Source organism: Myotis nattereri, assembly GCF_964212035.1.
Source record: "Myotis nattereri genome assembly, chromosome: 7".
NCBI lineage: Eukaryota > Metazoa > Chordata > Mammalia > Chiroptera > Vespertilionidae > Myotis > Myotis nattereri.
The window spans coordinates 87,089,854-87,101,274 of record NC_138082.1 but is presented as its reverse complement, the minus strand read 5'-3'; the positions used below and the strand labels follow the sequence as shown (position 1 = coordinate 87,101,274).

The following is an 11,421-nucleotide window of genomic DNA, read 5'->3' as shown; positions in this document are numbered from 1 at the left end:
TGGTTACAGGCACATCCCCAGGAGGGAATGTGCAGGAGGCAGCTGATCGATGTTTCTCTCTATCCCTCTCCCTTCCTCTCTGTAAAAAATCAATAAAATATATTTTTTTAAAAAATTCCTCGCTTGGCTTCCCCAGGAAGCCATTCCGCAAGGCTCAGCAGCGGGAACGGAGGCGGCCGCCATTTGCTGCCGGACCCCAGGATGTCCCCCAAACTCTCAGACTCTGCGGAGCGGCTGCGCCCTGCGGGCAGCCAGAGCTTCCCCAACAGCCAGTTCTCCGAGGCCGCCTCGCTCTACAGCCGTGCGCAGCGGGTGATGCAGGAGCAAGGTTCTTTGGACTATAAAGAAGAAAGTGTTCTCTACTCCAACCGAGCTGCCTGCCACTTGAAGGATGGGAACTGCAGAGATTGCATCGAAGATTGCAGTTCAGGGGCCGGGACGGGGGGGTAAGAGCTCAACTGAAGGACTTGTATGTATGCATATAAGCATAACCAATGGACATAAGACACTTGGGGGTAGGAGAGGCCCGGGGATTGTCAAGGGGGGAAAAAAGGAGACATATGTAATACTCTTTGTAATAATTTAAGAAAAAAAAAAAAAAGGCCCTAGCTGTTTTGGCTCAGCGGATAGAGCGTCGGCCTGCGGACTCAGGGGTCCCAGGTTCGATTCCGGCCAAGGCATGTACCTGGATTTCGGGCACATCCCCAGTGGGGGGCATGCAAGAGGCAGCTGAATTGATGTTTCTCTCTCATCGATGTTTCTAACTCACTATCCCTCTCCCTCTCCCTTCCTCTCTGTAAACAAATCAATAAAATATATTTAAAAAAAAAAAAAAGATTGCACTTCAGCACTGGCCTTGGTTCCCTTCGGCATGAAGCCATCGCCGCTGCGAGCATCGGCCCATGGGGCACTGGAAAATATCCCCTGGCCTACGTGGACTGCAAGACTGTGCTGCAAATTGATGACAGTGTGATGTCAGCCTTGGAAGGCGTCAACAGCATGACCAGAGCTCTCATGGACGCACTTGGGGCGGAGTGGCGTCTGAAACTGCCCTCTATCCCCTTGGTGCCTGTTTCAGCTCAGAAGAGGAGGGATTCAGAATATCACAAAGAGACACCTAAAGGCAAATCCAAAGAAACCACAACTGCCAAGAGCAGAGTGCGTTCTGGGGATGTGGAGAGAGCCAGAGTTCTGAAGGAAGAAGGCAATGAGCTTGTAAAGAAGGGAAACCATAAGAAAGCTATTGAGAAGTACAGCGAAAGCCTCTCGTACAGTAACTGGAGTCCACCACGTACAGCCACAGAGCGCTCTGCTATCTGGCCCTGAAGCAGTACTACAAGGAAGCGGTGAAAAACTGCACAGAAGCCCTCAAGCTGGATGGGGAAAACGTGAAGGCATTTTACAGACGGGCTCAAGCCTGTAAGGCTCTCAAGGACTGTAAGTCCAGCTTTGCAGACATCAACAGTCTCCTAAAAATTGAGCCTAAGAATGTCCCTGCACAGATGTTGCAGCAAGAAGTTAACCAGAACTTAAACTAAAATCCCAAAAGGGCAGCAGGAAACCTCCACTGGGTGACCTCCTCTGTGTCTGCTTCTGGGACCCAGCATGCCCCCCAGTGAGCTCTGAAGCACCCTCCCTCTGCCCGACAAAGCAGTAGGAGCCTCCAACCCCTGAAGAGGCTTTGTTCAAACTAAGCTCAGTGTAGCAAAAACCAGACATTGTTTTGCTGGAAAGGTCCCCTGCTGTGCCCAAGCCCTGTTCTCCATCCCCCTGCCTGGACAGCTAGCGGACCACACAAACAGGTCCTCATCAGCAAACCCCTGGGCCTCGGCCCTGCCCCGAGCATGCTCCAGACTGAGTGCTGCCCATGAGCGTCGCCAGGCCCACCTCACTGTGGTTCATGAGCAGACTAAGCTGGGGGTGTGGAAGGGGGACCACGGGACTAGAAACACCTGAAGCAGCCTGTTGAGCTGGTTCTCCAGGGCTGCCAGCCTGCCCTGTCCTTGCCATAGTCCCCTGTGTTCTGAGTTCCAGCCCGCTTTGGCCAGGCCCCACTTTGGTAGGGATGCAGAACCCTGACCCTTGGGTGGCTTTGGGGCTCTGCGCTGCTGCTTGCATCAAGGAGCCTAGGCTGTGTCAGGAGCCCAGAGGTGGCCACTCCTCCTGAAGGGGGGTAGGATCAAGGCCTCCTTGAAGTCCGTGTCCTTCTGTTCTGGGCAGGGACTTTGGACCCCAACAGTGGCCCTCCAGGCTTCTTATTTCTTTGTTATATGGAGTTAATTTGAACTGAACTGACTCGGTTTTGTTGAACTGTGCATTTAAGCGATTACATTAAACATTTTTCTTCTGAAAAGTAGTAATAAAATAAAATAAAATTCCTCGCTTGCTATTGACCAAAATAACAGTGGTTTATCATCCAATATTGTTTTTAATAATTATTGGTGGACATTTAACATAGGCTTTCATCAATGCTTTTGAAAATGAATTAGACACAAACTTACAAAAAAACAACTTACAAAACGTTGTGTTATCAGCCAGTAGATTATCCCTTTCCCAACACTTACACCAATACTTCAAATGGTTCCTTTGTCTGGTGGCCTAAAAGTTTAAGCACCCAATGACAATGCACCAAGCAATGCATCATAGTAAGATTTGAATGGATTAGAGATTTTTACTTTTTTTTTTAATTATAAGAAAGAAAGTCCACAGCTCAGGCAAATTTGTTGGCAAATGGAATTTGTGTCATACCCACTAAAGTCATCGGCTAAGCAGCTGTTCCTTCCTGTCCCCCTCGGTCCCTCCTTGGGCACTGGTTTGCTTCAGGATGGTCATACCTTAAACTCACAAACTAGTCTCATCCGTGTTAATGTTGGCCTCACTGGGTGGCTGATGTGGGAAAGTCCAACACTTTCCTTTATGATTTAATTCCTTAAATGCCTTTAACTACACCAACATGAGGCTAGGTATTAAGAAGTTATGAACAACCAGAGAAATTGCAAAGCAGAAGAAAAAATTTAAAACTGTACTATTCCCATAGTCCAAAGAAAAAGCAAAATAAAACGGGGGAGAGCCTGTTACTCTTTTATCATCCTTTACTTTCAACCTGCTTATATAATTATATTTGAAGTCAGTTTCTTTTTTTCTAATTTCAGGGAGGAAGGGAGAGGGAGAAAAGGATAGAAACATCAATGATGAGAATCATTGATTGGCTGCCTCCTGAACACCCCCTACTAGGGATTGAGCCCACAACCCGGGCATGTGCCCTTGACTGGAATTGAACCTGGACTCTTCAGTCTGCAGGTGGACGCTCTATCCACTGAACCAAACCAGCTAGGGCTGAAGTGAGTTTCTTGCAGACAGAATATAGTTGGGTCATGTTTTTTAATTCACTGACCAATCTCTGTCTTTTAATTGGTGTATTTAGGCCATTTACTTTTAATGTAATTATTGATATATTAGTGCTTAATTATTGATATATTAGTGCTTAAGTCTTTCATTTTTATTTTGCTTTCTGTTTGTTCTCTACTTTTCATTTCTCTGTTTTCTTTTTCCTGCCTTCTTGTGAATTTTTTTATAATTCCACTTTTATGTATAGTGTTTTTAATATATCTCTTTGCATAGCTTTTTTAGTGGTTGCTATAGATATTACATTATATATACACTAGGGGCCCAGTGCACAAATGCGTGCACCTTGAAAGGAACTGTGGGCCGGGAGGCTGAGGTGGGCACAGGGGCAGGTCTTGGCCCACCCTCCACACCCCCAGCCCAGCCCCTCCTGCAGCAGTCCCCTGGTCCCTTGTCTGCTGGCAGCCCCGCTTCCGCTTCTGCCACTCCCACACACTCACGGCACCAGCCCCACTTGCGCTCGCACTCACAGCGCCAGCAGCAGGTGTGAGTGGGGCTGGCACCATCAGTGGGTGTGAGCAGCAGCTGCTGCCCCAATTGCCCCTCAGGAGCAGGGGGAGGTGGAGAAGCCCTCAGGGGCGATTGGGGCTAGTGCCAGGTGCCAGCAACGGGTGCAAGCGGTGGCTCTGGCGCTGGCTGCGGGTGTGAGCAGGGCCAGTGTCAGCAGCAAGTGCAACCTCCAAGGGGGACTGCAGCGCATGGAAGCAAAGAATTCTCAGTAACCACCAGAGACTCACCCAGATGACAGCGACTGGCGCCCCGCCTTGGTCTGGCGCCCCTGCTCACCTGCTCCACCTTGCCACCGTGCTCTGCTGCCTGCTGCCAACACCCACCATGTTCTGCACATGCCCCCAGGTGGTCAGCACACGTCATAGTGACCAGTTGTTCGGTTGTTCTGCTGCTCAGTCTATTTGCATATTTGTCTTTCATATATATATATATATATATATATATATATATATATATATATATAGTGGGGCCTTAACTTACGAGTTTAATTCGTTCTGTGACGGAACTCGTAACTCAAATTACTCATATGTCAAATCAAAAGTGAATGAGTGAGACACGTGATGCTGGGCTGATGTTGTGGCGTTCACTGTGACGTTCGCTGCGCAACTAGCGGTGGGGTATCTGAAGCTGGCTCGTAACCCGAATTTTAGCTCGCAACTCAAAGCAAAAAATCGGCCGAGAGACAGCTCGTATCTCAAAAAACTCGTTAGTCGGGACACTTGTAATTCAAGGCCCCACTGTATAAGACAACTTAATATAGCTGTTAAATATTTTCTGTACATGCAATTATAACAACATCAGTCAGTGTTATGTTTCTTCAATAATCAAACATAATTTAGAAAATTCAAAAGAAGAAAAGTCTATTGAATTTACCATATTTTGCTTACTCTAGTCTTCCTTCCTGATGTCTAAGTTTTTCTTTTCTTTCCTTTTCTTTTTTTCCCTTTTCTTTTCTTCTCTTTTCGTCCTGTCTAGAGACATTTGTCATCTTTCTTTTAAGGTAGGTCTGATGGAAATAAATTCTCAGTTTTCTTTCATCAGAAATATCTTAATTTCCCCTTAATTCCAATGGGTATAGATTTCTGTGTTTATAGTTCTTTTTATTCCAGGCTTTAAAAAGCATTAGGCTACTTCTTTCTTGCTTTATGGTTTCTGATTAGAAGTCTTCTGTCGTTCTAATAATTTTCCCTCTATAGGTAAAGTATCATTTTTTCCTCTGGCTGCAAGATTTTTTTCTTTGTCTTTAATTTTCAGGAGTTTAATTATAATGTGCCTTTTCTTTTTAGCTTATTCTATTTGGGATTTGCTCACCTTTTAATCTGCAAGTTTATGTCTCTTGACAAATTTTAGGAGTTTTTGGACATTATTCCTTTAAGTACTTTTCCAGGCCTGCCTTCTTGCATCTCTCCATCTGGGACTTCAATGACAATAATGTTAGATATTTTGTTATAATCCTACAATTCCCTGGAGCTTTGCTCATTTTTTATAGTCTGTTTTATCTCTGTTTTTTTTTTTTTTTTTTTTTTTTTTTTTTTTAAATATATTTTATTGATTTTTTACAGAGAGGAAGGGAGAGAGATAGAGAGTTAGAAACATCGATGAGAGAGAATCATCGATCAGCTGCCTCCCGCACATCTCCCACTGGGGATATGCCCGCAACCCAGGTACATGCCCTTGACCGGAATCGAACCTGGGACCTCTCAGTCCGCAGGCCGACGCTCTATCCACTGAGCCAAACCGGTTTCGGCTATCTCTGTTTTTTGAATTTGTAACTTTTATTTTTCATTTCACTGATTCTTACCTCTCTTTTCTCCATTCTGCTCAACTTTTCATTTTGTATATTATATTTTTAATTCTAAAATTTCTATTTGGTTCCTTTTATGTTTTTTATTTTATCACTAAAACTTTCTATTTCTTTGCTGAGACTATTTCTTTCATTCATTTCAATTACGTTCATAGTTTCTCATTGAAGATTTTTTAGCATGGTTGCTCTAAATCTTTATCAGATAATTATCATGTTATCTTGCTCTTGGCATCTATTGGTTTATCTTTTTTATTCAGTTGAAATCTTCCTGGATCTCGGAAGGACAAGTAATGTTTTCTTGAAACCTAAACATTTTTTAATATGTTATGAGACTCTGGATTTTATTTCAACCTTCAGTTTTCCTGGCTTCCTTTGACACTGCTCCAGCAGGGACAGGGGGACACTGCCTTGTTACTGACAGATGGGATAGAAGAGCAGGTCCCCCACTAGGCCTCCTTTGACCCCCCAGGTAGGAGCTCTTCATTATGGCTGAATGAGAGTGAAAGTCCAGTGTCCCCACAGAAAGGGATTTGACTGATCTTGGCTGGGCTGGGCTGGGCTGGGCTGAGCAGGAAGTCTGTGCTTGGTGTCAGCTAAAACGGGCTAGAATAAACTGGATAACTCTACTGTACTTGGCAGGGCTTGCTTGTGTGATTCAGGCTCAGCTAGTGTTAGGTTGATGTAGGCTAGGCCAGCTGGTGTCTGGCTGTGTCCCACTTCTCTCTCTTCCTCCTTCTGGGAACAGCAGGAAAGCCCAACAGTGGATTCCCATAGCAATTGCAGAGACAGAAGCAAGCCACTGGAGAGCACTTACAGTATCCTTATCCATGGCGGATATATGTCACAAGACCCCAAGTGGATGCCGGAAACAGTGGACAATACCAAACCCTATATATACATGCTTTTTTCTATACATATTTGCCTATGATAAAGCTTAATTTCTAAATTAGGCACAGTAAGAGATTAACAATCCTATCTAATAAAAGAGAAACATGGTAATTAGCCGTACCTCTGCTACCCTCCCCATTGGCTAATCAGGGCAATATGCAAATTAACTGCCAGCCAAGATGGCGGCCGGCAACCAGGCAGCTTGAAGCAAACATGAGGCTTGTTTGCTTCAGTGACGGAGGACTCCAACGTTCCCCACCTGCTGCTGCCGGCCTCTGAGCTTGCAGTTTAAAACATTGTTACAAATATAGAAGCTAAACAAAACCCCAGAAACCTGCTTTCAGCCAGCCGGGATCTCAGAGTTGGAGTTGAAACAGTGTTTTGATTATAGAACCCAAACAAGCCGAAACCGGTTTGGCTCAGTGGATAGAGCGTCGGCCTGTGGACTGAAAGGTCCCAGGTTCGATTCCGGTCAGGGGCATGTACCTGGGTTGCGGGCATATCCCCAGTTGGAGATGTGCAGGAGGCAGCTGATCGATGTTTCTCTCTCATCGATGTTTCTAACTCTCTATCTCTCTCCCTTCCTCTCTGTAAAAAATCAATAAAATATATTTAAAAAAAAAAAAAAAGAACCCAAACAAACCAGATACCTGCTTTCAGCTGCCGAGGCCTCAGAGCTGGAGCCAAGCCTCAGAGCTAAAGCTGGCCCAGAATAAAAGAAAAAAGAAAAAAAAGGAGCAGTTGGGAGCTTCAGTCACCCGCCAGCCTGAAAATAGCCCTCAGCCCCTCACCCAGACTGGCCAGGCACCCCAGTGGGGACCCCCACCCTGAAGGGTGTGTGACCAGCTGCAAACAGCCATCATCCCCTCACCCAGGCTGGCCAGGCACCCCAGTGGGGACCCCCACCCTGATCCAGGACACCCTTCAGGGCAAACCAGCTGGCCCCCACCCATGTACCAGGCCTCTATCCTATATAGTAAAAGGGTAATATGCCTCCCAGCACCAGGATCAAGGGAGCCGCGAGGCCTCCCGGCACCAGGATCAGCGTGACAGGGGGCAGTGCTCAAACCCCCTGATCGCCCTGCGGCTCTGTGTGTGACAAGGTGCGGCACCCCCCCCCCCAACGGGCCCTGCTCTGTGTGTGACAGGGTAGAGCCATAACCTCCCCATCGGCCCTGCCCTGAGTGTGACAGTGGCGGCGCCCCAACCCCCTGATCCGCCCTGCTCTGTGTGTGACGGGGCGGTGCCCCAACTCCTCTATTGGCCCTGCTCTGTGCGTGACAGGGGGGAGCTCCCCAACCCCCTGATCGACCCTGCTCTGTGTGTGACAAGGGGGAGCTCCCCAACCCCCCAATCGGCCCTACCCTGAGCATGACTGAGGGTGGCATCGCAACCTCCCAATCCGCCCTGCTCTGTGCATGACAGGGGGCGCACCCCAACTCCCCAATCTGGCCTGCTCTGAGCCCAACCAGGGGCTGCACCTAGGGATTGGGCCTGCCCTCTGCCACCCGGGAGCAGGCCTAAGCCAGCAGGTCGTTATCTCCCGAGGGGTCCCAGACTGCGAGAGGGCACAGGCCGGGCTGAGGGGCCCCCCTCCCCCCCGAGTGCACAAATTTTTGTGCACCGGGCCTCTAGTCTATACTAATAAAAGGGTAATATGCTAATTAGACTGGACATCCATCTGGACGTCCTTTCAGACAAAGCCACAGTGTCAGGCGCCGAGGCAGAGGCAATTAGGGGCGATCAGGCCAGCAGGCAGAGGCAGTTAGGGATGATCAGGAAGGCAGGCAGAGTGGTTAAGGCGATCAGGCAGGCAGGCCGGTGAGCAGTTAGGAGCCAGTGGTCCAGGATTGTGAGAGGGGAGAGGAATGTCCACTGCCAGTTTAGGCCCCTGAGGGGTCCCGGATTAGAAAGGGTGCAGGCTGGGCTAAGGAACCCCCACTCCCGTGCATGGATTTTGTGCACCAGGCCTCTAGTAACTAATAAAATGGAACAATTATGACAATATACTGTAATAAAAGTGAATGTGGTCTTTCTTTAAAACTACCTTATTGTACTGTACTCTCTCCTCCTCCTCCTCATCTTCATCCTCCTCCTCCTCTTCTTCCTCCTCCTCCTCCTGCTGCTCGTCCTTGTGATTATATGAGATGATAAAATGCCAAACTTGGTCCTGAATCTGTGTACCCATCCCCTACTTGCAGTAAATGTCTTGGTGCCACTCATTTCGAGGCTCCCTTGCTGAAGTGTTCCTATCGGTTCAGTGCTTTCTGGTGCAACTCTTTGCCATCAGTTGGAACATGTTTTCTGTTCATGTCCTCCACACACAGAATGTAATGCCTTTTCCATCTTAACTAAGCATTTACCATGCACTTATCATGCTACAATTTTTACAGTTTGAGGTACAAGAGCAAAACCAGCACATATTTATTTTTTCTTCTTCCCAATTTCACAGACTTGTTCTTAGCAACCTCAGCACATGATATTTTTTCTTTCCTTATAATTTGAGAACTTTCACCTTTTCATTTAAAAGAAGCACTTTATGGCTTCTCTTGGCATATCCAAATTGCCAGCTTCACTATTATACTTAAGTGATTATATAATTACTCAACCAGAAGCTCAGTAAAATTATAATTCTTAGTATTGTGTTTTGCTCTAACTGGTTTGGCTCAGTAGATGGAACACTGGCCTGCGTGACCAAAAGGTCCCAGGTTCAATTCCGGTCAAGGGCATGTACCTCGGCTGTAGGCTCCTCCCGGCCTGGGCCCTGGTCAGGGCTTGTGTAGGAGGCAACCAATCAGTGGGTTTCTCTCACATCGATGTTTCTCTTTGTCTTCCCCTCTCTCCACTCTCTCTAAAAATCAATGGAAAAAATAACCCCAGGTGAGGATTAAAAATAAACAAGATTGTGTTTTAGCAATGCAGTGTATTTTGAAGTGCATCCCCTGAGTCATTGTTTCCTTTCCTCCTGTTGCCGATTTCTGCTATTTACCAAGTCCCCATAATTCGAACAGCAGTGGGAGTTGCACGTGAGCAATCTTGTCACTGCGGACATTTGGAACTCAAATCCATTTCTACAGACCAGGGGCTGACTTACTCCAGTGGTAGCACAGCATGTTTGCCAAATAACGTTTCTTTAAGCTCTGATTGCTCTCACTGTGCTTAGGTGAAATCCAAGCCCCTTCCCTGGTCCCCAGGGTCCTGCCTGGACCCGGCCCCTCCGCCTCTGCTCTCTGCACTCCAGCCCCCAGGCCCACCCACTCCTCCTGCTCTGCCCACACTGGTCCTTCAGCCTGCAGCGCTTCCCCCACTCGGAGCCTCACTCTTCCTCGGCCCCAGGTCTTACGTCCTTGTAGAGGCTCTCACTGACTTCCCATTCAAACTATTGCTCCTGCTCCTCTTTCATCCCAGGTTTCAACTTGTCATTAATGGCACTTCTTTCAACATACAGTCATACAATTTTTGGTGTCGACTGTGCACATTCATCCCACAGCTCCATTTTTTCATTGTCTGTATCCAGTGTTTTGGGGGCAGAGAATTGGGGGTGCTTAAGGTATTTGGAGGGACAATTCTTTCTTGATGATGATGTTTAGCAAACAACCACAATATCCTTGATGATGATGTTTAGCAAACAACCTCCAAATCTCAGTGCTCACAACAAGCTCTGATATCCACTCCTGGGCTGGCCCGGCTGGGCTGAGCCAGGCTCAGATCTGCTCCCTTCTCTCACATCGGGAGCTCGTCCAAGGGCCCAGGCAGAGGGCGCAATGGCTGCCAGAGTACATTCTTCTCACGATGGATGACACCAGAGAGTGAGAAGAACAGAGGATTCTTCTTAGCACCTCCATTTAGAAATGGCACAGTCTCACCTGCCCACGTTCCTCTGGTCAAAGCAAATCGCAGGACCTGAAGTCAGTGGGTCAGGAGCTTGGACCCACCTGCGGGAAAGCACAGCAAAGGGGTGAAGAAAGAATAAACAGTGGGCAAATAATAGGATGAAAACACTGGACTGTCCCGCTCAGGGCAGGATGCTCAGTACCTATAAAACGTGGGTGCTAAATTTTCACACACCAAGTCAGCGTGAAGACCCCATATGCCCCCAACCTTTCCAAATGCTCCCAAAGGGGCTAAGTCACGCCCACCCCACCCCACTGTGAACCCCTCTCAATGCGTGGTGAATGAATCAACTCTGCCAAATCACCTTCCAGTATAGTTGTAACAATTTGCACACTGTTTTAATGTGTAAATATCATCCTATATAATAAAAGCCTAATATGCTAAGTGTCCGACCGTGCGACCAGTCGCTATGATGCACACTGACCACCAGGGGGCAGATGCTCCAACCATAGGTCAGCTTGCTGCTGGCGTCCGGCCGATTGAGACTGGGTGAGATGGGTTGGACACGCCCTGAAGCCCTCCCGCGGTCCTACCCCAGCCCCAGTTGTGCACCAGTCGGGTTCCTTGACCTGGCCTGCACCCCCTCGCAATCCAGGACTCCTCAGAGGATGTCAGAGAACCAGTTTCAGCCTAATTCCCGCAGGCCAGGCCGAGGGACCCCACCTGGTGCACTAATCCGTGTACCAGGCCTCTAAAATATATATAGATAGATAGATAGATTTTAATTGATTTTATAGAGAGGAAGTGAGAGAGATAGACATATCAATGATGAGAGAGAATCATTGATAGGCTGCCTCCTGCACACCCCACACTGGGGGTCAAGCCCACAATCCACGCATGTGCCCTGACCGGGAATCGAACTGTGACTTCCTGGCTCATAGGTCAGTGCTCAACCACTGAGTCATGCCAATTGGGCTGTA

At 47.7% G+C, this 11,421-nt stretch overlaps 1 protein-coding gene across 1 annotated transcript; it reads left to right on the top strand.

The window, feature by feature from the left end:
• Positions 1 to 201: 201 nt before the first annotated feature.
• Positions 202 to 1,538, top strand: LOC308522361 (mitochondrial import receptor subunit TOM34-like; the record flags this gene model as incomplete). Its single annotated transcript, XM_081095720.1, is given in 4 exon segments — positions 202 to 424; positions 837 to 911; positions 914 to 1,276; positions 1,279 to 1,538. Coding segments are annotated over 4 exon segments (921 nt in total).
• Positions 1,539 to 11,421: the final 9,883 nt, after the last annotated feature.